We start from the raw sequence: 26,496 nt of genomic DNA, 5'->3' as shown, positions 1-26,496 counted from the left end.
ACCTAACATGAACAGTAGGGGGAATCAGCACCCTTAAAGACACTGGTATAAACACACACGAAGAAAACAGTGACTAAGATGGGTCACAGAATCAGATGATGTAGATCGTGTTAATGGTACTGGGCATTCAATTAATGCTTTCTTTGTATTGGTTTCTCAGTAGTTTTGAAAGAACATACTGTGTTGTTTGCTTCTATAATATTCTGCATGTAGTTTGAATACATTATCGGCTAAATATATCAATATATAATATATATATATATATAATCAATAAATAATATTTAATTTTGTATAATGAATATTTGTGATTTTGGTTTTTGAATACTTTCATCACTGTTCATACGTGACAAAAAAAGCAAAACACTATTCCTATAATATATTTATATAATAAGAAATTACAGGCGGTATTAGACTTTTTTGCACGGAAAGGCAAAGCGTTGCCTGTCTATGTGGTGTGATTCTATGACTGGCCGCTGTATTGTTTTGATTGGGAAAAATCCTTTTGGATAGGCAGATAAAAGCAACGGATTACGTTTTTCGAAGGTTAGTTTACACTGGACTGTTACATGTTACTTACCTTTAACACGTCGTTTACTTATTCATTATCAGACATATGTTACTAAGTAGATACATTAAAGAAAGAAGTTCTCGCTGGACCGTCTTCTAGCTAACATCCAGTTGAGTGCTAACGTTAGCCGATCGGTCTGATGCTACCTTTGTTTCTGATCATGATAACAGAAATATGCCCTTTGTTATTTTTTAGTTATCGTTCGTCGACAAACACATCAGCCACTTAATGATCGTGCAGCAATAGGTGGATATGCTGGAAAAACACATAACAGCATCTGTTGGGAGTGCAAATTAGCATATCAGAGGCTAGTCCACAAAGCTGTGGTTCACCTGATGGCCGAGATCGATTTAACACCTTTCGTCAACATCTCTGTTTAGCAGGACTATCATTCGCACTCCCCGTTTGCCAACTTGATGATATGCAAACACTTGTGAACCAACACGCTTTCTTTCATCAACACAGCTTGACGATGACACGCTTTCTACACTGTGCACACACAGAAGCATCATGTAATATCATGTTAACAATGTAAAGACAATGATAAATCGTATTACTATTGTTCTATACATTACATTTAGACATTTGTTTGCGTTGTACATGTTGGAATTAGCTGCACCATTTCTATGTTGTCCTTATGTGTCATTTATCTTTTCTAGTTTTCTTGTGTGATTTAATGCACACAGTAACATTTAGTATCCAACCTGCACAAATAAACAGGACATCTCAAAGTGTTTCAGATTGTACACCTGGTCACACTTCATGAAACGTTTATACTGTGGTAGAATAGAAGGGAAAATAAACCTCCATATCATGGATTTACCTACTGTGTGCTTCTATCCAGCAGGGGGCGCTACCGCATAGGTTTTAATTTGTCAGCTTTGGGAAGAAGAACACTTAAAGAATACAGCACTTTTTTATTATTATCTTATGTGACGTTCACAGCCAAGCTTCAGCATCTTTAAAGTCCTATCTGCAAGTGAAGTACTTTTTTTCTCTCAAGAAGCTTCACACGGTTGATGACACTTGGGGGGGGGGGGGGTCCTCATGTTTGACAAGGTGTTAGGAGAAAGTGAGTCCAGGCACTGTAAGGATGACAACTCCTTGCTTGCTCTAACTGTTTGCAGTTGAGGGGGGTTTCCCCTGCATACCCTCTTGTCGGTTTTTTTGGTGGTTGACTGGTTTATTCCTCCGACTTTTCCCACAGTGTTTAGTGTCAGGGGGGCAGAAACCACATCCAGGATACAGAGGCTCACTTCCCACACAGTAATTAAGAGGAGGTCAGAGTTGACACAAAATGACATTGTTCCTATTTTTAGAGCTTAACCTGGATTATTCCCCCCCCCCCCCCCACAAGAACTCTTAATCACCATATGTTTTACTAAAATGTTCTCTCAATTAATGAAGACTTTTTTTCCTCCCACAAATATATTTGTTTTATTGTTTTAAGAGTCAAAACTATTGCAAGAATGTAACGCTTGTAAACTTTTTTTTTTGCTAACAGTGAAGTGTGGACCTAAAAGGCTCTTCATAGAAGAGATCAGAAGTTCAGCAAGAGAAAAATTATTTATTGAAGAGTTTTTTTTTTTGTTTTTTTTTAGCATGTAGGCGTTTTCTTATCTCTGATAATGAGGCAGTACCACAGCATGACTTCTTCCTGTTGAAAATAGGCAACATTTGCGTCTCCGTGGCAGGGGTTATTCGATTTTTTTCCACTTCCTTTCTCAAAACGTGATTGATCGCAGCAACATTTCTATTAGAGGAAATGTGGTTGGCCAAGACAGGGAGGAGTTTTGACAGAAAAAAGCGTGATAAAGAAAATCTGGTGTTTATTTTCTGGCCTCGGCTGTGTGCCTTGTGATAATGCTCCATGCCTTAGTCGGAGCCGGTCTCCAAATGCTCATATAGGCGGCATCCAGCTAGGTTTGTTGCTTTTACTGTTTCCTGTTCTAACATCTCCCCCTGTTTCCCTCTAGATCTCACAGGTTGTCGAAGAAGACATGGATGAGCAGACTGGCTCTCCTGCAGCAAACACTGACAACAACGGCCAGAGGAACGGAGATGAGGTCAATCTTGAGCAAACTGATATCAAATAACACATTTTTCAGTTTTCCCTATTCAAACCCCGAAAGAATATCCTGTCAGTGTGGCATAATGAAGGATGGCTACCTAACTCTTCAAAACTCATCTGTTTTTGTTCTCTTTGCAGAAGCCCCGACGTGGTAGCTGGACCAAGGGGAGGAAGAGGAAGAAGCCGATGAAGGACAGCAACGCACCCAAAGCGCCGCTTACAGGCTACGTTCGCTTCATGAACGACAGACGGGAGCAGCTACGCGCAGAGCGTCCAGACGTGCCCTTCCCAGAGATTACCAGGATGCTGGGCAACGAGTGGAGCAAGCTGCCCCCCGACGAGAAGCAGGTCAGTGAGGAAGGTCCAGACAAGTCAAAGTCCAGCATTGTGTTTCCTTAGCACTCGGTGTTGCTATGCATTGCAAGTATTCATATTCAATGATCCAGGTTTTATAGCATTAGATAAAAAAGGCTAGCAAGGGAGAGGCAGGCAGCAGCATCTGTTTTGGTTCTTGATTAAGAAGGTGAAGTATTTGAATTTGTAATTTTTTTTTCAGTAATTACACCAAAGGTGCCCCAAAGGACTGGACTAAAATATTCATCTGCAACATGCCAACACTTAAGACTATCCCTAGCCAGATTTTAACACTCCCTCAAACCAGCAGAGACCTAAAGCTAATTTTATGTTGAGCCCGACAGGAGAGTAGGAACAAAAGCCTGCAGAGTCAGTCGCCTCTTCTTCATTTGTTCAAGTTCATATGAACTTGCTTAAGATGCAAGAATAGCAGAAAGATGTAAACATCTATCAAACTGCTGGCTTGTAGTGATTGAAAGAACAGAATATATTTAAATAATGAACATAATCATAACCTTATTCCACTTGTGTGCATTACAGTGTCATATGTCTATCTGAAAGGAATCACATGTGCAGTATCATGATGTTAAAATCTTGTTTTTTGACTTTACATTAAATGCCAGCATGAAGGTTTGACATGTCATTTGTTATTCAGCCTTACATGTCATGCTTAAGTTCTAGGCTATGCGTGATAAGACCACTAAATGAATGCCAGCCTCGCTAGTCAGCAACTGAATAACTAGTGAGCTAGACAAATGATGAATATTTTTCTTAATTTATGCAAGTCAAATGTTGAGTGTAAGATGTAATTTGCTTCAATGTAGGCTAATAATTTTTGAAATTAGCGATCATTGTCTTTAGAAAGTAACTAATCATGATTCTAATCCTGATTTACTGAATGATTACTCCCAATCCTAGAGCCACTTCAACCCACTTCATCCTGATTTTACCAAATCTCATTTCCCTCCTTATTTGTTGCCTGAGTCCTCACAGCTCACAGAGACCTCTCTCTCTCTCTCCTTCTTTCTCCCTGAAGCGATATTTGGACGAGGCAGAGAAAGATAAGGAGCGCTACATGCGGGAGCTGGAGAAGTACCAGAAGACGGAGGCCTACAAACACTTCACCAGGAAGGTCCAGGAGAAGCAGAAGGGCAAGCGGCACAGAGGAGGTGAGATATGGTTAAAAAAATAAAAGTAACAGGATGGACAACCTCTGCAACCAGCTACTTTAGCTGTCGGGCCTTTAAAAAAAACTGTATTAAGCAAGGCAGACATTTTACTTGTTTGTTAGCAAATATCTAAACTGAGAGGTTGAACACCTTACAAGCATGGAAGTCCTAATGAACTGGACTTTCTGGGAAAATTGTTTTTTTACCACAAAGATGCCAATGAGCAAAGCACCAGAGCACATCCTGATCTAGAATATCTGGTTCATGACTTAAAGCAGAAGAAATTGGTCTTGTTGAGACTTTAATTTTCGTTGAGTCTTAAAGGAAATCAGCTGCAGGACATTATACAGTATCTTAGAAACTGGCTGCTCTTTCACCTTCAAAGGTTTGTACATTTTGAATTCATCATTTATATAAACTCCATCATGCGGTGTAGGATCTCAGAACTCATTATTTGCTTTGCTCAGTCAATGGAACTGTGACAAGGAAATTGGATACTTGAGAAATGGAAGTTGTAGTAGTAGTTGAGGTTATGAGTTCACCTTGAAGCCAAGGATCTGTTACCGTGCCAACCCGACACATGGTCTCTGTTATATGTTCCTATTTTATTACAGTGGAGAAATCTCTGTTTAAATATGAAAAATGTTGACGACATAAACGGCTCTGCCTCTGAAAAAATGATCAGAGAAACATGAAACTGCTCTCCTGAAGTGGATATTTGCCATATTTCAGCTGATTCACTGTAAAGAGTGCTGACATGAGATGTGTTTTTATGTTTCTTTTCTGTGATTCATCACTTCATGATGTAGCGAAAGGCACGCTGCATCAGGGGGAAACATGAATCATCTGCTGGGCTCATTTTTTATTCTTTCCTTCCTTTCCAGATGTTGGGCACCAGGTAGCAAACGAGGCTCTGCACGAGGTCAGTAACGCTTCCCTGCCCGACCACACTTAAAATCACTTTGCTTAAGAAGTCGATATCACGTTTACAAGATGTCCTATCTTTGTACCAGAGTTCCTGACAGTCACAAAAGGCTCTTCCACACACCTGAAATGTCTTTATCTTTCTGGTTTAGGAGCATGTGTTTATGCAAATAGCTGAATTTGTTCATCATGACTGACTTTACCCAGAACTTTTCTGCCAGGCCCCTTAGTTAAAGGTCTTCTTGACTTTTCACCTAACTTGTGTGTATTACGTTTTCTAATCCTATGTTTGTAATGAAGAGACGTCTTTAAACAGGCTGTATCGATATTTACCCAGAAACAGTCGCCATTACGGTGGAGTTTTTTTTATTTGTGAGAGCTTGTCCGACAGGAATGGTCTTTCCACACATGCACAAAACTCCTGAGTGCATGTGTTAGGGCTTTCAGGAATCTCCTGACAAACTCCTGATATAACCAGGAGGAGCTGCATGTGTTAACACAAACAAACACATTTTTCCGCTCCGACTTCACCGAGAGTTTCTCCTGCCAGACTCCTAGTATTTTTTTTCCGCAGCAAGTCTGAGTGAGCTGATGTGAGAACGCAGCAGGATATTATCCGGAGAATTCACCTCGAGCCAATAGGAGGGGGGAGTGACGTTTTTATACTGTTACTGCTGCACGGTGCATAGAATGTTTACATGCGATCGCTACCATCTCCATGCACTATTAAAATTCATTATTTCATTCAACGGCTGCATTACGTTTTCTGTTCTTCAGCATGTTGTTCTCATTACATTGATGTTAGGACAAATAGTCTCTCTATAGCACCGGATAGCGGACTCTGTTGCTCCGTCTGCCAGAACATATGTGAACAGCCAGGTCGGGAGAATATCCGGAGCAATCCTCGTGAAGTTAGCTAGATATTTTCAGGAGTGCAGATGTGAAAACGTCTTTATTGCATTCATGTAAGTTTTGTGCAGCCGTGGTCAGAACACCTTAAATCTGTTGAGTTTTTGCCCTCCCATAGCTCTACACTAGTGCTTACTGTTGCATCAGTAAAGCTGGTTTAATCCTCTTTGCTGCTGCGTTTGTGTTTGTGATCCAAACACTTTGGCTTTTGCTAAGTGTGTAATTCATGCTTATTAAATTCTGCATGTAATTAAGAGGTTTCCTTTGTAAGGTTAGTCTTGAAGCTGAATGGCTGTGGCCAAGGTGACTTTGTTGGAGTCAGCGATCCTGTAGCGGCGTCAGTGTTTCCAGTCTAGCTTTTCAAAGGCGAGGAAATTATCATAAAGAAATGAGGGCGGATCTTTCAGAGGAAGGAAGTAAACAATTATAACCTGCATTGTGAGATGTGCTGCTGTGGTGAATATTTATTTATTGCAAACCATTTCTCTGCCTTTGATTTCAGTTTATTTTCAGATTCACTGTTGATGAAATTACTTCTCCTCCCTCATTTCTTAAACTGTGTCGCTGTGTTTCCCCCGTGGCCAGGTATGAAATCAATTAACCACCCACCCTCAGCCCGACTAGATAAATGACCACCTCTCGCTGTCAGAGTGTGTGGCCAAATGTTTCCCCGGCTCAGCTTATCTCCTGCTGCCTTCTAACTGTTTCTTGCATCCAACAGAAAGATGCAGAAGGGAAGGACAGAACTGTGTTTGACATACCAATCTTCACCGAGGAGTTTCTCAACCACAGCAAAGGTAAAGAGCTCGAGCACAGCCAGCTGTCTTCTTGAGAAAAACTTTGTAGTTGGCTGAGACTTTTTTGAAACCTCCATTTGTTTAAGTGTTTCTAAACACATTTCTCTGCTACCTCGAGAGAACTTAGTGCTCCGATGTCCAAGAATAGTTTGACAGTCTCCAGAACTCAGCAGTACCCGAACCTTTAAAAAAAAAAAAAACACCTCTTTAGCGAATAAATAATTGATTATGGCACCAACTGCTGCTGCACCAACTCTCTGTACATGCACTATTGTCTCAGTCTCTCTTTCTTGTGTTCCTGTTTTCGTCTCTAGCACGTGAGGCTGAGATGAGGCAGCTGCGCAAGACCAACATGGAGTACGAGGAGCGGAACGCAGCGCTGCAGAAACATGTGGAGAGCATGCGCGGGGCGGTGGATAGGCTGGAGGGGGACGTGATGCAAGAGAGGGGACGCAACGGACTCCTCCATCAGCACCTGGAGACCCTGCGCCAGGCGCTCGCCTCCAGCTTCTCCTCCGTACCCCTGCCAGGTGAGAATGAATATGTGGTTCTTCACTTGTAATTCTACTCCCAAAGACCTAACAACATGTCCATTAAACAAGCAAATTAGCCTTGAAATCTTGTTCTCCTCTGTGAATTTTGTAAGGCCGGTTTCACCCGTTGATATACTAATAGTGATTGTTCCACTGGTGCTCATTTTACCTCATAGTATTATCTTGAGCTTGTTTTAGATAAATGATTCAACTCTTGTCTCATCAAGCCTGGCGCACACTAAATATTAGATTTTACAAACCTTAACAATTGTTGAAAATGCCAGATAACTAACACATGATAGGGAGAGCAAAAGATATGACCAGCCAAAACAGCGTGGGGCCGTCCTGACTTGAGGCTGCTCAGAACAGATTATCACCTCAGATTATTTTGTAGTGTGAGCGGTATAAAGATCCAATATTAACTTCCCCGATCTGCTCAGAGAGCATCAGGGCCGGCCCCCGATTAGTATCACACATGTTTGATGTTTAGGGTTTAATATCTTGACGATTACGTCATGAAAGGATCTGAAGGAAGTCAATAACTGTGAGACACAAGGGAGGACAGTAGTAATGTCCTGTCATAAATCATCAGCAACAAGGCGATGAAAAAGGGCAATAGGAGTTAATTAAAACATCTACAGTCAGATACACCCACCTCCAGATCATTAAGAAGACCTTTAAAGTAATCCAAGAAAACCAGCTTCTGAAGATCTAAAGTATCTTGCTACCGATTCCAAGAAGAGGGAGCAGCATACTTGAACGCCTCATTTCCTAATTCTGTACGTTTACATGAGGTCACGGAAGATCGTCTTAATAAAATCCTCTGGTATGTGAGGTGCCATTATTTTCATATCATGTACTGTGTGCATGCTTCAGATTATAGAGGAGAATATCTGTTAAGATTCTTCCTATGTGCGGGATGCTAACCGATTTCAAAATCAGTTAGGATTTTAAATCTGACCTGCAGTCTGAGCCAAACTTTACAGCACAGGAAAATCTGGCAAGATAATCTTTAGAAACATCAAAAAATCAGGACTTAGTTTAGGATTGTAGGGAGGGGAGAATCAGGCCCAAAAACCGGCCTGATTATCTTGTAGCATGTGCCCAGCTTCAGCTACGACAAGATAGACTTAGAAACTTTTGGAAGAGTCAAAAAAAATAAGTCCTCTCTTTTTGTAATCATCATTGTGCTGTAGGTATTAAGAGAATAGAAATGCTCTCCTGTCAGTTCTCAAAGTCTGTAATTTAACTCTCAGAGTTCAAGTTGGCTCATATTGATCGTTGCACATTACAAACTGCTGTTGACTTGATATCCCATAGCAGTAATCCATCCCCAGACACAGACACTGTAGTAGGATATTAGCTCCACAGTCACAGTTTACCTCATTGAGACATAAATAATAATGTAGGCGTGTTCGTGCTCCCACTGTGTGTTTACTGTGCTTTGAACTCCAGCGTCTCTCCTCCTGCAGAGATACACCCTTCAACCCTCGCTGTTCTTTGTAAGACTCCCCATGTAAGGCGGTGAATCCTTCTTAATTGATATCTATTCAATATTCAAATTTAAGGAATGCTGTCATCTTTGTTCACACTTGTTTTATGCACACACACACCAAAGAAATAAAACCCATGCTGAGCTGACACCCACACGTTCTCTCTTGCAATTTTCTCCACGCCTGTTTGAATTCCGTGCTCACACAGCAGAAACTCCGACTCTGCGAGCTGCACAAATATATATATTTATATATAGATATGCACAGCAGCACTGGAATGATTTCGTAAGAGCTTGACAATGAAACGTGATTGCAAAATCCACTTAGACGGGGGCCTCGGGGGAGCTCTGTTGCACATTCTGTTTAGGAGAGAAAGTGTCCAGAAACATCAAAGCATGTGAGCACATTTAACCCTGATTTGATCGGTGCTTCAATTTTCATTCAAACTCACTCTGTGTTGGTTCATTACAACCTGAGATATAACAGCTTAGGTACATTTTTCTGTTTTGTACACTATCTTTGAGTCTTGAAATGTAGCCTTGCTGCTTGTGTTGACAATGTCTTGACGCACACTTGAACTATGACAAGGCAGAAATATCCTGTCAGGCTGATGATAGCTGTTTCCTTCTGCCTGCTGGACCCAATGACCCAGTCTGGGGACGTCCTTTGATGCCGCTCGCAGCAAAAAAAAACAACAGCGTGACAAGTAGTGGCTTGTGCTGTTGTGCCTGTCTTGATTGGGGTTGTCATCTAGTGATTTCTGCCCTTCAGTGGTCAAAAACCTAGAAACCTCTTCTTTCATGTCACGACGTAGATGTTAAGACTTTTGTAGACTATGTGAGAAGTAGTTAAAATAACAACAACTTTACACCACGCTATTATTATTTGCTGAATGGTTAAAGAGGCATATAACGTTCATGATAATCTATTTAAAGCTCTAGCGAGGAACTTTTTTTTTGATTTTGGCGCCCCCTGTGGGAAAAAGGTGTCATGTCTTAATAATGTCCTGCTTTCTTTTAACAATCAAAATGTATTCCTTGAAGTGCTGTAAATCCTCTCGCCACACCTACCCCCTGGCAGCTTTTACATGCATTAAAAGATAGAATATACAAATACTAAATCTTAACGCTGATGGTCTTATTTGCTTTGTCATGAAGTGGCTTCACGATTGTTATCAGTCATTTTCACAAGTGGTTAAAAACTCCTCACAGGGGCTTTAAGAAACACTCCAGAGCTAACAGCACATTACTTATGTCATCCAGGTAGCGGAGAGACGCCCTCACTTGACACCATCGACTCCTACATGAAGAAGCTCCACAGCATCATTGTCAGCAGCCCCCAGGACAACGAGAATCTCATCAACACTGTGAGGGACGTGGTCAACCGTTTGGACAGGTAAGGGCTAATTTATTTGGATGCAGGACCATTTATCACATATTTAATTATCAATGATGGCGACTACAAATCACAAGTTAACAGGGCCTTAAAGGAGGCCTTAATGTGTCTTCATCACTCTGACTCACATTTTCAACTTTTAAAGAAAAATCAATCCAACTTATTGACAACTTCACCCTAAGGTCTTTTCATTCAAGAGCATGTTTAAATGATCCATCAGTGGACTAACTATGGGTGTTTTTTTCCTGTTCTTTCACCTAGATAATTGGACCAGGTCCAGCTGATTTGATGGATTGAGATTCACAGTGACGCTCAGTGGAGGTTGCTTCTTGGCGGCGAGTCTTTGTGTCGATCTGTCGTCCAAAATTGATTTTAAATGATCTTTTATCACTCTTCTAAACTGCCGTAGGTGAAGGTGATGTAGCGTATGTTATTTATTATTTTTTTTACATCTTTTTAAACACTTGATTAAAAAATAGCCGTAGTTTGTTTTATAAAAAAAACCCAAAAAAAACACAATGATGAGATGACATGAAGCTGTTCCTGTCACTCCTCGCTCCTGTTCTGTCTTCAACGTCCATTTTTAGCAAATGCTTCCACAGCGACATCTGAAACATAATCAAACAAGTTCTGATCGAACACAAGTGTGTCAGTAGGGTTTGTATTTACCATATCCAAGAGAGATTGTTTCTGTTTTTTCATGCTCTGTTGAAGAAAAAAAACATGTGCCATTTCTTTTCTTTTTTTTCTGTGTGGAAAAAGTGTTTGTGTTTTCAATAAACGTATTTACTTCAAGCTGTCAGTTTGTTTCGCTTGGGTTCATGGGGAATATGTTTGCACTGAAAAGAAAATCAAAGTTTGATACCCTGGGAACCAGATCCTTTTATTCCCTTATTTCATCTCATTTAGAAAGCCTTTCAAAGTAAGATTAGTTTACATTAGAGAAACTGTTTAGTGCTTTAATGAACTCCTGTGGATGGCGGGTCTTAACTTTGCCATTTGTCACACTAATAAGAACTGTTAACTTAAACAGCCCAGCTTTAAAGGCGGTCCACTTTAATAAATCGAGGTTTGTGGCTAATCTGTTGTAATACTTCACTCTTTGTAGCTGTGCTCAGTCTAAGCTCATTCACTAATGGTAGATGTGGAGTTAATACACTTTGGATTGGTTAAGTTCTTTGAGCCGCTCTGCTGTAATTTACAGGAATGTGGAGAAAGAGACATAATTAACTTTGCGGCTCATTCAGAGCCACTGAGCTGCACACAGCTTTGAGAAACAATAACCTACTGTATTATGTTTGAAGACGGTCCCACTCATGGTCTTGTTAGTCCGGAGGAGACTGAATAAGAAACAGAAGTTCTGAAGAAGTCTCTTTTTAAATCAGATTTATGTTAAGATCGGCATGGAGAGTTGAACATAGGAGCAAACTATAATGGTGCTAGCATAGCAGTGTATTACCCTATGAGCCTTTCCTGTTTTCATTCACTGATGCCTGTTTCCTCTCTGCCAGCTGAGCCTTCCTGTCCACAATGGTCCCCCGCATGTGTCGGTTATGCATCCAAAAATGCCACTAACAGATGTTCTGTTCCCACAGGACAGTGTGTCGGTTTGTATAAGCCTTATATAAGTTACACAGCAATTGCTGAGTTATGATACTGATTAGTTTGCTAAAGATGTAACATGCTAAAGTCCAGCTCTTCAAAGCCATGTGATGCAATGAAGAGAAGACTTAACAGCTCACTTTGAAAGTTTGACATTTTTACAACACAAAATCAGATTAAATAATAGTTCTTTTTTTGGGGTAGTAATTTCATTATATTGCAACAGGAACACGAGCAATAGATTTGCTCATCTAAGAGTGTTTGTCCAAAATGCATTTTACATCAGTATGTCTTTGAAGCTAACTTAGCCACAGAGATGCTTTGAGCTAAATGCTAACTAAAATTACCGTAAAATACGTGTTCACAGTGACAAAGGAAACACGATGATGTTAAATGGTTAATGGACTTGAGCTAGTCTGACTAATCAAAGCGCTTTTACACTGCAGGTCACACCTATCCATTCACACACTGATGGCAGAGGCTGCTATGTAGTGACCATCAGAAGTAACTAATCTCATTCACACATTTATATGACTCCGACGAAGCAGCGGGAGCAACTTGGGGACATTAGACGTGTGGCTGGAGTAGCTGGGGATCGAGACCTTCCGGTTGAGAGACGACCGACTCTACCAACTGAGCCACAGATGCACCCCAGTGTTGTTTTGCAGAAATCCTATTTACTGTGTTTGCTTGTTCAAAATTTGGTGGTAGTTTGTAACACAGTATCATAACAATTCACATTATTTAGCTGATCGTGTTGCTAGATCAATAATTAAGAGGTCACCACAGTTATCTAACTTTATCCAGATGCATTTCATGCTCATCCATCCTTAAGTTGTTGAGACATTTCAATCAAAATCCAAACATGTAACTTCAGAAAATGGAAACATCAGGGAACACCCAAGTTTGTACGATGTGCATTACTACGTGTTTATCAAGTTGATGTTGAGCCATTTTAAATGATGAGTGCAAACTTTGACCTACAGGTTTTAAGAGAAGAAAGGATCACAAAGCCGTTTGTTTATCCTCTTGGATACTATTGGATACCATGCAAATTTGCCTACATTTTCAAGCAATAATTATTAAGGCACCATAACACACAGAAATAAAAAACCTTCACATGGAGTTGACAAAATGGTTTCCTCAGTTGACCATGAATGTCTGTCCAAAGAGCTGATTTAGTCCGGACCAATGTTGTTGACCTATGCACATTTCCATCCCCAGAGCCGTGCTGCTGGCGTTACTAAAAATAAAATATATAAAGAAACCCGAGCTCTCCAGTTTGTTGGATTAACTTTGAGACATAAAACACATCCGGCTGAGCTCCTGTGACCAGAGAGACACTCGTACCTTATTAGGGTTGTTTACCTTTTAACTTCTGGGATCATCTTTCACATGCTCACTGCTCTGGGTGTGCAGGAGGCACCACAGCTCATTTGTATAATGAGCTTAGGAAGAGCTTTCTTTTGCTTTGATGTTGGCCCTAACCAATAAAAACAACAGAAAAAAGGGGCAAATGGATGAACAGCGGAGAGTCATGGCTCATGCCTTGTTATTACAGTTTACCTTCAGTTTAAGTTCAAACATTGACCTCTCTCAACCGATTCCAAGCAACCAATATGTCTCCTGAAATCTGTTTTCAGACTCCACTAATTTGTTGGATTGAAAAAGCAGACTGACTTGGCTCCTTTCCTTTAACTTGCCCACTACTTGGCACACCGTCATCACACCCAGTCTTTGTCTTCACAAAGACAGGCTTGTTGGAATAAAATCTGCCTCTTCTTCCTCAGTATGGCCATGTCTGCGTCCTCGTCTGGCTTCCTGCCGGTGGCGCGTCGGGGTTGACATTAGGAGAGAGGAGCCAGGTCCAGCAGAGAGCCACAGATCCTGGACCATGAGGAGGGGAGGGAGTGACTCAGAGCAGAGAGGATGAGTCAGGCGTCATGTGCTGAATTGGCACTCAGTGGTCCCAATGTCCCGAATGGTTTCTGTTAGCACCATTATAGTCAATATGAGCTATCTTCTCTTTAGTGTACTGAGGCACAGCAGTTGGCAGTGAGGCTTTGCCTTGATTATGCTTGCCAAATAGCAATCATGGAACTCTTTTTTTTTACCATCCACAGCAAAATGCGTGTTATCTAACATGGTTTCTAACAGCACAAAATACTTCCAATCAATAACATATTCAGTTCAATGAATCATTGCTGAAGGCCACTACTGACCTCAGTATCTGGGGTCAGAGGTGACTGTTTTTTTCAAAGCATACCCATATCATATTATTCAAGCCCTGTCTGGATGGTTTCAAGTAATTCATACTACATCAAGTGGAAGTTATAGCCTGCCTTCCAGACAGGCTTTAAGGAGAAACAGAGATTCAGTGCAATTGTTTTTGAGATTCTTTGTTGTATTTCCAAACAGAGCATTAAAGTCTGACATTGCAGTCAGCTGCAGAACAGCTTCTCTGCAGATGGTTTCTTGGTTTTCTTCAATGGATGACTTTAGATATACTGAACACCCCAAACGCTTAAGTGCATGCTGTAATGGATTTCTATGAAAGGAAAGGGATTTGACTAGAAACACAATCAGAGTAAAGTAAATGTTCTGTAATATGCAGTAACGATGTGACGCACAGAATAGTGAGGTCTGTCAGCTTCTTCTTCATCAATAATGATGAGAAGTAACATTCATTGTTCGCTGACAAACCTATTCCTTCATTCCACATGGGACAATATTCCTTTAGTCAACACCATTGCTGAGTGTTAGTCAGCCCAGACTTCACTGATTCTGCTCCATCTGGCCCTGACTCATGCTGCCCTGCCACTCACTCACCCTCTCAGACTTGGGTAACAGAAGTCCACCTAAGAAGTGCAACAGTTTTTTTTTTTTTTTTTTTGTAATAAAGTGTGCTCTTGTAATAAAAACATAAAAAGTAGTGGCAAATTTGTGTGGTGTTATATCATGACTTAGCTTACATCAACACCCTTTTCAAAACAGTTTTCCACAACACTTCAGGCTCAAATTTCAGAACACTTCTGCCTGAGTTTCTGAACTGTTTATTTTATAAAGGGCTGCCACATTTTTGTTTATAAAATATTTTTCCTTCATGGCAGTCATAGAGGAAAAACTTGACATATTACATGCACTCCACGAAAGGAAAGTGTTGCTTCATGCATTATGCTTATTTACTAACTCGTTACCACCACATTTAAGGAACTTGGGTACTTTAGGAAACCCACTGAATACATATAGTATCATAAAATGCGTGTTTGTGATTATTCCAGGAAATCTAAAGGCATGTCTGAAAAAACTATGATGACAATTTATCCACATGAAAAAGGTCTATTTGATCAACATTTTGTTGTAAATTGTTGTGTGCAAGTGTTTTACTTTTTTTTAACTTCTTTTTTCATCTTACAAGTGAAGTTAGGTTTTACCTTCTCTAACTTTGTCTACTAATCCCTTCTTATCTCAACCACTCCCAAGTCAGCCATAGCACTCCCATGCAGGTGAGGGATGCAGGCAATTATAGCACATTCAGAGAGAAAGCTCAGAACTTTCCGATAATGCCCCTCTGACTCGTATTTATTCAGCTGGAGAAAGGGGGAATATTTCTCTTAAAAAGGTTGAAAGAGGAAAAAGCGAGTCATCCTTCCTCTTCCTTAGATCCATCATCCGATCCCATCTCCCCACAGCCCTGGAAAATCCTTGGCCTGGGTGCCCGGGACTGGTGCAGGGAGGAGGAGGAGGAGGAGGAAACAATGCTTGGAATGTGTAAAAAAACTTGAGTCATTCCCACACGTCAACCTCCGCCTCAGCTCCTCCTCCTGCTCTTCTTCCTTAATGCACAGTGCCTTCAGGTTCTCCTCATAAGCTCTTTTATCAAAGTCTTAGAGCTGAACTGTCACATGTCTAAACAGAATATTGTTACTGTTGCATGGACTTTCAATCTTGTAAAATACTCCACACAAGCACATGTTAAAGCTTGCAGAAAGAGGATGCAATCCAAATGGTCTTACATCATATCAAATGTTTGATGCATAACATACAAGTATTGTAACCTAAATATCTTCCACATCAAGGTAAAACGTAATTGTATAGTTTCCCTGCCACTTCTCCTTTTTTCCAAGTCAATAGCTTTTCAAAATTAGAAGAATATTTTTTTCCAACAGCACATGAAGGCATCAGGAGAGCAGGGGATTTCCTCTCCAGCGTTCATTCATTATCCCTTATGAGAGGAATCATGTCATTAAAAGACAAACTCGCTGCTCTCAACGCTTTTCAATAATGACATGAGCACGCTCACTGTGGCTTTGTGCTGCACATCTGGTAGCCTCCTCCTGATGCCAGCTGTGTATTCCATACAAACATGGTTTACAGTACTGAGATTGATTTGGTTTTTGGAATGGGGACTCATCATCAAATGATTAGGCCTACTGAAATAAAACATGCATTTCAGTAATAGCACATGTGACCTATGAAAAGATTTAACGCTAAATAAAGCAGATTTTCTTCAATGCATTAATAAAACAAGACATTCAAAGTTTGTTGCTTTTAAAATTGTAGTTTTAGAAAACCTAAGTCAACTTTCTAGCTACGAAGATTCCTTATTAATAAGTGTATGCATTTACCGGTATCATCAAAAAATGGTAAAGATTTTTTGTCATGTAATCTCCTCTTGTAGAAAGTTCGGTAAGATAAAGTTTTTAGTGCAAACTTCTTCTAAATTCATGGTAATATTTCTGTGAATTTGTACAGACTGCTTTGAGCGCCTTGTAAATAGCGCGTTCACGCGGTTCCTCTGGCCTGCCCAGTCTCCCAGTGCGCGCGTTCCCGCCGAAGGCTTGTGGAAAAAACTGCAGCGGCTGTTACCGGAGCCACGCAGAGAGAGAGGAGCTGAGTGCGAAAAATCACAGGCTCTGGCAAGAGTTAGAGCCGTACACACTTGGATTTTCGTTATTCCTTCCGAGGACGACCTTGTTCAAAACCGGGATTCATGGCAGCCAAGAAGTGGTAGTGTCGACGGGGAGATTTTCGGCGTCTGAAAAGGTATGGAAAAGTTAGCTAAATTGAAAGTGTCTCAGCCACAAGTCTCGCCAGTTTCCTTCGGCTGCCAACTTCCAGTTAGTACAGCAGGGGAATGTCGTGTCTTTACGGGTAGGCTAACCAGCTCTTTTTCCAGTCAACGTTACCGCTTAGTGTAAAATGTACGCAGTTACCGTTCACTGATGCGGAGTCAGCGGGGAAGTTTGCTAGCACTTCTTTCGTGTTAACCGAATTGCTTGAAAGCTAATTTTTTACCATCTGCGTGTTGACTTCATATCGTTGCAACATAACTAGCCGCTGCTGCTGTCATAACTTGAGTGAGGGCTAACGTTTACTTGGGCGACTGCTCGGCTTGTTGAGACTTTCGGTGCTGCTTGAGTTTTGGTTGTTCTCAAAAGTTAGTTTAGCGTACACCAAAAGTAGCTTTTCCTAGAGTCAACTTCTCAATGTTTACAACACGGCATACTTTACCTGCTGGAGCCCAAGCAGGGGTCCACGAGACCACCAGCGGAACCAGTAGGAGCCGGTTTCACTTTAGAGATATTAAACCACCTTTAATTGCACATGTAATAAGGTAATAAACAGACACAAGTGGGACGAGATGACGGCTTTTAACTGATGCCAGCATTGTTACCCTCCTACCTGCAGTACAGACATTTACTGCTGTGCCAGGTCATATACAACAACAATAAAGTTATTAAAAAGGGATTTCTTTCATCACACGGTCACCACACGGGACTCTTTGATGTAACAGTGCCCTTTAGAGCATTGCAGATTTGCCAATTAAAGCAATAAATAACAAAATCCCCTATTCGTGTTAAACTATTAGGGGGTTAGTAACCCCCCCCCCCACACACACACACACACACTCTCAATTTTAACAGGTGTATTGGATATTTTTTCTTTTTCTTGTTTTCTATCAAAACCACTGCTTCCTCACATTAGGCTTAGCTGTGAGAGATACTTTCTTGAAGAAAAAGGATCACCTATGTTTTCCTGCAAACAAGCAATTCACACAATACTCCAAAGCATGGTATGTTTTAGTTTACAACATACGCGAGCTGTGGCTGTCTATGTAACACCAGGAATTCATACCAGTAATCATTTAATCAGATGAATGTTTTGCATATTCGTCTCTCTCAGCCTCTGTAAATCAAAAGGAGACTTAAATTGTAGCCTAAGGCACTATAATGCTGGCACATATAACACCCAGAATAAGTACTGTGTTTAATTTTCAATAACAAATTCCTCCTCTAGATTAATGCCTGTACCCATGGTCTAATAATGGACTGAGCGCTTCAGCTCTCACAAGTGATGAAGGGCATTTATACTTTGAATACTGGAGTGTTAATGAGCAAATTTTAGGTTGTCGGATGAGATTTGACTTTTTTTTTTTTTTAAAGGTCATAATTTCACCTGTCAACATCTGTGCTCTCAGGTGTGTGCTGAGCTGTCGACTACATGTTTGATCTGACAGTGAGCTGCATAGTGTTCAGGAATAAATGTTTCAGTTTAATGATTAGGCTTTGTGTCGTTTAAAATGTTGTTTTGACAGTCATTATTCAGATGTCGTAACCAGGCTGCATTTGGGATTAGAGTTGAAATGAATGCTGTAAGGAGCAAAATAGAAAAAAGGTAGATCTCTGAGGAGATGTTTTAGACATGTCTTTAGAAAAAATGTTCAGCCTATAGTCCCATGACCCACTTGTTTTTTTTGTCATAGTTTGAAGAAAGCACCAAATTCCTACATTTATAAACCTTGGACTGAATTATTTTCTGCTCATTTTGACATTCTATACAACATCATATGTGAGTCAGGCTCAGATCTAAAGGTGCATTGGCTGTGAAAGTCCCTTGAAAATAGCATGTGCGTAAGAGGATTGATATAATATACGTTTCATTGGAAAGTCCTCTTTATAATGCTCAAAAAAAAATCAGTAATCTAAGTTGTATTTCTCCTTAAAGTCTCTTATCATTTACTCCTCTGGAGCAATTAATGAGCGTTCTTTGTATGTGAAGAAGGTGTTGGTGAAAGTGAAACATTCTTCAGTTTCAGTGTCTAAAGTTCAGGCCAGTGAAAGTTGAAGCAAGTTAAAAACCAAACCTCAACCCATTCAATACAGAAGCAGGGCTTTAGATAAATGAGGTCTTCTTTGTATGTTCACGTGAGAACGTATGTTCACAAGTGTCAGTTCTTGTTTTTACTCGCTCTGTGCTTTTATTTTGATTACCGCTCAGGAGTTGACAGTGTAAACAAAGGCAGGCGTCTGACATTGTTACTTCTTCACCTGTTTTTAAGCAGATGGGGAGGCGGATTTGCCGAGATGTCAGATTTTTCATCTGATAAATGCCCTGCGGATGTCTGTACCCAAAGAATGTGGGACAAATATTTGTTGAATTGTTTCCTACGTTTCTGAATTGGGAACATACCTGACATTCTTTTTTTGGAGGGAGGGGGGGGGGGGGCAGGAAGAGTTTGTGTTGACGTTGATCTTTCTATATCTTCAGGGCTACAAGAAGTTCAGTGTCTTTGAATGATGGAGATAAAGGCTGACAGTTGTTGGTTGTACGCCTAAATAAACAGACTATTTGTTGACATTTGTTTTTGCATGGCATCTGCTCAACACTCGTGAAATTGAGTTGCAGTGGCTTGTATAAAAAAAAGAAATCTGAATCATTACATTGGTTGGTTTGTGTTTTCCAGCAGTATCAATGACCCAGAGCTAATATGAAAATGAGGCTAGTCAGTATTTGTCCATCAAATAGATAGCCATGCTGGTTTAGGGAACAGATCCTAGACCCTGTTATTGATAGAGAATAAATATAAATCTTTGGCTTTTGAATGATTAAGCAGAAGCTCAATGTGCATATGTCTCATTCAAACAAAAACAAACAAAATGTTCAAGAACTCAACGATGCTTAACAAGCTAAAGCTGTTTGTGTGAACATTTTTATTTCATAACAAATCATCTTGAAAGCTTTGAACATTTCAGACACATTTTCTTGTATTGAAACAAAGCATGTTGCTGGTTGATTTTGAGATAATAAGCTCTGGATGTAATGAGATTCATCTCACATGATACGATTTGCCATGTTTGGTTCACAAACACTATTTTGTTCACAATTTTTGTAGGTTGTTAGTAACCCAGTAACAAACCCAGTTCATTTCATGTGTGTGACAAGCATTTCTCTCAATAACACAGTGTAAACCCAATTTTCCCTCAAGGTTTAATAAAGTATGTAAAAATACAAATAAACATAATTTTTCTATTTTGAATCGTCCCTATGTGTACAGATTTTCACCTGCCTATGAGGTACTGTTACATCCCTATAATGACCACTTTTAAGACTAGTGTACACTCCACAATCATGCTTTGAATGATTATTTCTTCATAGACCAACTCTTGAATTTCAACTAACATGTTTCTTTTGTCCCGAGGCATAAAAGTATTTGGGGACTCTGAATTATGTATGAGTGAACACTTAAGTCATTTCAAAGATGAAAAATTATTCAGTCCTTCCAACTGTAATTGCTCCAAACCTCACCTGAATGCCAATGTTTTTTAATTGTGATTGTAAGAAGAAGAAAAAGTTTTGCAAAAGAAATTCAGAGGGAATTTTTGATGTTTGCAATTACTATGTGTTACCCAAGAACTACAGATGGAAATTATACACTGTCCCTATTTTAAATATAAATAAAATAAACTTATAAACAATTCCAAACAATTTTGCTGGCAAATATCAACCTCACACACTTGTTTGGAGGAGGTAAAGTAACATAAATAATGGGTAATTTCTTGGTTGACAGAATGCGTGTGTATGTGGGGGCTTGGAAACAGGTCTGTGAATGAAGTTTCATTTGACACCATGACCTTTAACCTCTCCCCCTTGACCTGAGCTGGAGCTTGAGCTAGGTAACAGGTGTGACCCCGAGGTTAAGGAGCGAACACACGCACACACAATCACATACACACACATGGTGGGGCTAAATGTAATAGAACAATATTCTTACACAAATCTTGCAAAGCTTTTATAAATATCTTTACAGTGACTTTTTTTTAACAATGTTATACCATTTAAAATACTGTCTTATAATTCAGATTGATGCTTGTCTGAAGTGTCTTTGTAAAAGCCTTGAATTCATCGTCACTCCAGGACAGCTTTTCTTTACCTGTACGCTTGGTCTGAGTTAGAATTCACCCTTGGAAATTGTAAGCTCAGTAATTTAAAATAGTTAATTTTTAATCTATTAGGTGTCAAATTCACATTTTAGTTTTTGATACTCTTGGTGAGGGCAGAGCACTATTTTTCAATATCCTCTCTCAGTTACGCATGAATAAATGATCAAAATGAGCCGAACTGACCTGAAAATGATGCCCTCTTTAAATGCTTGTTTTTTTTTTATAAACCCACATTTTCAAGTTTTTGCGTAATTCACCAGCTTAAGCTTGACTCTGAAAATACAGGTCTTCAACTCCACTCCCCCTTCTTTTTTTTCTTTCCAAATGTCACACTCTTTGTGATAAACAACATTGTTCTTGTCTCACCCCATCCCAACTTTTCCATGTATTCACCCCTTAAACAAAACACTCCAGGTTTTAGAAGGTCAGTGGAGCCTGATAAAGTGCAGTTTGGGCTGGAAGCCATGTCTACTAACTTTGGCTCTGCCTAGATTCAAGGCAGAGCTGGAGCCCAGTTTTGTTTTGGATCTGTGGTCTTGATATAATTCATGTTGGCAGCTCCCGGTTGTTGCTTATACCTAGTACGTTTTGAAGCTATCAGGCAAAAACATTGCACCTTCAAAAAGTCAGTGTAATGTCATCTGAGTCATCCAGGTAAGGAGATGCCAAAACAAATGAAAGCGAGAAAGTAAAGTCACTCAGATAAAGGCTGATTCATTTCTTAGTTAAACAAGTTGACTTTATGAAAGGTACATCATAATAAAGCGATTTAGTTGAAGTGCATTCCTTTATGAAATCACACATTACTGATTTGGTTTGCTTTTGTTTTATCATCAGAAAAAAAAAAAATCTTCTCAATTGAAGATAGAAATCACAATTTTCCGACAATTACTTCCAACTTGCTGCATGTGACATGACAAATACCAGGTGGCATTAATGTTATAAGTCATCACTGTATCAGTTTTCTGTCTTCTATTCCTTGTTGTAAGATGTTGGATCATAAAGGAGCATACCACAGTGACAGTGTGATATCACAGCTAGGAGGCATCTACTCCTGTCCTGTATTTGATCTGTAAGCTAGTCACTGTCATCAATGTCTCCCCAGCATTCTTGTCTGCTGTGCTCTTGTTTGTTATCTCTGTGGGGACATGTCACACACATGTTCTAGATGTGGTTAAACATGTGTTAGTCTGAAGCAGCAAAGTGGTATCAGAGCTGTCTGCAAAGATTTGTTTCTGTAATTGTCATGTTCCCAAACTAGCAGTTTGATATGTAACTAATGCATTCACAAAATAATTATGTTCATGTTAAGATTTACGTGTTAGGTTTTCGGGATCAGACTTTTGTCACCTGAATATTCAGGATTTTTTATGCTGAATATTTTAAGAGGCTTCTCATCCTTACAACATTGACTTTGGTTTTGATGTCACTGTTGACGTTTGTTTACTGTTGCAAGAGAGCGTACACATTTGAAACAGTTTGAAATATATTCTGTCTGACCTTTTTAAGGAATGTTGATTTTTTAAACATTTGTGATTATCTGTGAAACTCAAGGCTATGGCTTTGCTCATAGGCTATCAGCAAGAATGTTGACCTTGAAAATGTAACTCTAATGAGCTATTAGCCGAGTTGAAGCTACACCACTGCATATGAAAACTGTTGAATTACTTAACCAATGAACCAATCAGCCTCTAATTAGGGTACTTTTATCTAGCCTTTTAGTTATTTAATAAGTAGATGTACCCTGATAGCAAATATATATTGCAGTTTTAATTAATATGTTGAATTGCCTTAGTCCTCTGTGCTGGCTGCTTTACATACATATGAGGACAATTAGCTTAAATTGTGACCCGAATGACTTGACTCTGCCGGAAAGCTGTGGGCTGCTGCTCCCCCCTTGTTAAACTTTGTCCTTTCACCAAAGCGTGTGATTTAAAAGTATGTCCCCTCCTTACAGGGCAGACAGAGTTCAGCTATTCAACATTTTCCAAACCGTCTTAATGGGCTAAAGCTGTAGAACTTAGTGATTTAATGGTGTCAGTTCTCTTCCTTTTGAACTGAATAGTCGGCGTAGGATAGTGTGCTCCTAATATCCTCATCCTCCTGTGGTGGTCCATAAAACAAAGTCTGATCCAGAGCCAGTCGTGATGTAAGGCCTTTTCATTGTTGACGTCTTCCAGATCTCTCACCTGTCCCCTACTTGTAAAAAGCACCAATATGTATCGTTAATGTCTGTTTAATGGCTGAGTGATGTGGGTCATGTCAGACATTGCATTGCTTTTGACCCTCAATGGAAGCTTAACGAATGATAGCTTGGCAGAATGCAGAATAAATTATCTATCATCAAATCACGTTGTAAAACCACTTAGAGGGGTTCAGTTTGAATATTTTTGTCAAAGTTCTCATAATAGAAACACTGATAAGAGCCTTCCCAAATTTGCTTTCTTTGTGCACAGCATTCCCACAATGTACACTCTGGTCTCTAGTAGACTCGGTGACCCTGAAACCGAAGGCTTCATTTGGAGATCCTTTCAAGGGTCCGCTCCAGCTGCATGCGTTCCAAGCATGATATGATCTGTTATTTCTCAGGCTCCCTCTTTCTAACACAGCAGAAGACAAAGTGATAAGTGAAACTAATAAGTGATGCTGTGGCTGTAGCCCATCATCAGATTAAAAACACAAAATACAAATAACTTATTGCACTTCCATTGGTTAAAGAAGAACCAATCAAAGCTGTTACTAGGGGACATTAACAAGTTGTCAGAAGGAATTTTAGAAAATCTGTCATGAACTTAAGTAGTGTTGTTTGAATAAATCTTTGCTGACAAATGACTAAATGACATGTAGCCGTAGCACCGTAGAAGAAGAAAATACAAAAAAAGAAAACACTAGCTAGATTGAGCAGACACAAACAAATGCCTAGCATTGCTTGATTGTAATGATTAAGGCCCTGTTCACACTTCACTTCTTTTTTCAACTGCCTGCACTCTTTTTTACATACAAGCCTATGGAAAAAGGATGACGCCTTTTTAAAAAGCGCTGCGCCCGACGACTTTTTCAGTTGAATTAGTTCAACTTTTCAGAAAAGCGCTGGGTGACGTCAAGCGCCTTTCTGACAGCTGACCAATCAGGATGATTAGTAACCTACGTCCCTAGTTACCAGTGCCCAAAAAAAGATGTCATGCACCCAAAAATGGCAAACTTCCACCAGATATGTGTGCATTGCGTGTCCGGTCCGTTACGGGTCCGTGCACCCTCATCCGTCAACACCCACCGGCTGCGTTCTCAGTCTACAGCATGGAGAGCACAGCCGGACAGCTGGAGTACGGAGACAAAGGAATTTCCGCTGTAAAAGATTCACTCACGACACCACGAGATAATACGATGTCCGTGGTATAAAACTCAATACAAACCTTATAAACACGTAAACAAACACACAAATGGCCGTTATTCTGAACCGTCAAAACGGAGAGTTTTATTCTGAAAATAAACCGGATGTTTTAATGTTGTCTCGGTGTCTGACTTCCCGTCCCGTTTGTTCTTTTCTGTGCTAAATTGATGAGTTGTACCCCGGTCGGCTCCGGCACGGTTGCACCGTAGGTTAGATCCCGTTAAGGTTACAGAACACTCGCGCATAAGCGCTCAAAAGGCGCTGAAAGCAGCGTTTTTTTCTGAAAAAAGAAGTCCAGTGTGAACACGGCCTAAGGCCTCATTGTCTTCATCATCAGCAGCATCAAAATCTTCTCAAGAGTATTCCAATAAACATAGACAACATCATCAATCAAATACATGTTGAAATAGTGCCTGAATGAAATATTCTTTCCCAGTGTGTTGCAATCCCAGCTCCAAATACCTCTCTCAGTCGGAGAACTAACACAGCATAGATGCTGCCGGAGGCTGCAATGAGAGATGGCCAATAAAGATCTAACAATATGTGGTGGGAGATCAAATCCCAGGCTGAATCCGGTTTCCAATTTCATTTAGAAGTAAAAATGTCTTTAGGCTCAGTCCCACAGTTCTGCATTTTTTGCTGATTAAATCTGGCTGTGTGATGGATATGGGGTAAAGCAAATAACTCTGAGATACAAATAAAAGTCACTGGTGACACTGTAAAGAACGGGACACAGTCACATGCAATGAGACCACCAAGCAGTATTTTCAATACTACCATGATGCCTCTTTAGATCTGCTGCAAGACTACATAAATACAGTTTCAGTCCAGTATATATTCATTTCATATAGAAGAGTGTTGGCATCAGTCTGACCTTTTGGCTGCTGTTTTAAGGAATTCTCTCAGAATTATAATCTGCGTGTCAAAATCCTGACTGGTTTACACTTAACACCAGACAAATGTCCCCACACAGGGAGACATAATCTCCTGACAAAACCCACCTCTCTTTACAATCTTTAGTATGTGTTTGAGAGAAAAAAAACAAATATTTGTGGTTCAGTTGTTTTTGTTTTCAATTTTGGATTAAGCTTCAAGCCGTGCAAAAGGGAAAAAAACTGTGTGACCTGATCCCAAACGTTTTACTGCCTAGATCCTGTGTTGTAGTCCATATATGGAATGATAATCCTCCCTCTCAGGATCTGTGGTGATCTATCTACACAAGTATTTGTTTGAGTTAGACAAAGCCTTCATGTGACTGGCTGTTGCCCTGGCTGGACCAAAACAATTCTGTCTTACCCTGATTTGTTGAGAGCCCAGTGGGGTACTTGCATTTGGCCAAGTTTTGACCTCACTTACTCTGCTGGACTCAGCCTGCATCTTAAAATAACACGCTACGTGTTGTGCTGAAATCTCTTGGACATAGCTAGCTGCAGCTGGACTTGTTTACAGAGGTGAACCTGGGCTCTGCTTCGTCTGCCGTCAGAGATTACAGTAGTGGATGGGGGCCACTTGAATGCCTGAATACTATCTGGTACATCAATCTGAAACTTTCCAGAATGAAGTATGGTAGGTTTTTTGGAGTCGGGTTGTGTACGTTTGTGTTTCTCATTTATCAGACTGTCAGTTCTGCCTGCAAATGGATTTTGGAACTGGTTCTGCAGTTTTCAATAGTTGCGTGAATACTCTACTTTGTATAGGGTCTAAGTATTCCATACAGCTCTTAATTTGCATCTCAACAAAGCTCAGAGAAATAGAGAAGACTCATTAATTACAGATGAGATGGATGGGGGTGGTGGGTCTGGCCCTTCTTTTGCAAATCTACACTTATTAATGGATCTTCCTGAAACTGGAAATGTAAAAAACAAAAACTTTCTTCACAGTTGTGAATGCTAAAGTAGGCCATTGTGACTCACTTATTTCCATCCATAAAGAAAAGCTTTCCTTCTTATCTTCTGTTATTACAATAAGACCCTGTCTTTTTTTATGACATCCTCTAATCTTTTTTTTTTTTTTTACTAATTCTATGATGGACTGGGATAACAGATAGGGACAACTTAAATATCTCT

At 40.0% G+C, this 26,496-nt stretch overlaps 2 protein-coding genes across 2 annotated transcripts in view; both read left to right on the top strand.

Moving 5' to 3' along the window:
* Positions 1-434: 434 nt before the first annotated feature.
* hmg20a (high mobility group 20A) lies at positions 435-11,008 on the top strand. Its single transcript, XM_061035912.1, has 9 exons — positions 435-543; positions 2,545-2,634; positions 2,778-2,987; positions 4,030-4,162; positions 5,047-5,084; positions 6,717-6,792; positions 7,107-7,322; positions 10,081-10,213; positions 10,475-11,008. The coding sequence occupies exons 2-9, from the start codon at positions 2,569-2,571 to the stop codon at positions 10,476-10,478; spliced, it is 876 nt and encodes a 291-aa protein (XP_060891895.1). The 5' UTR covers positions 435-543; positions 2,545-2,568; the 3' UTR covers positions 10,479-11,008.
* Positions 11,009-16,701: 5,693 nt separating this feature from the next.
* The window catches only part of peak1 (pseudopodium-enriched atypical kinase 1), a 103,942-nt gene continuing 94,147 nt past the window's right edge, over positions 16,702-26,496 (top strand). Inside the window, exon 1 of the mRNA XM_061035908.1 lies at positions 16,702-16,861. The gene's annotated coding sequence lies outside the window, so the exon portion shown is untranslated. The remainder of the gene's footprint in view (positions 16,862-26,496) is intronic.

This window comes from Labrus mixtus, chromosome 4 (genome assembly GCF_963584025.1).
Source record: "Labrus mixtus chromosome 4, fLabMix1.1, whole genome shotgun sequence".
NCBI lineage: Eukaryota > Metazoa > Chordata > Actinopteri > Labriformes > Labridae > Labrus > Labrus mixtus.
The sequence above is the reverse complement of the archived record's forward strand: the minus strand, read 5'-3'. Positions and strand labels throughout refer to the sequence as shown.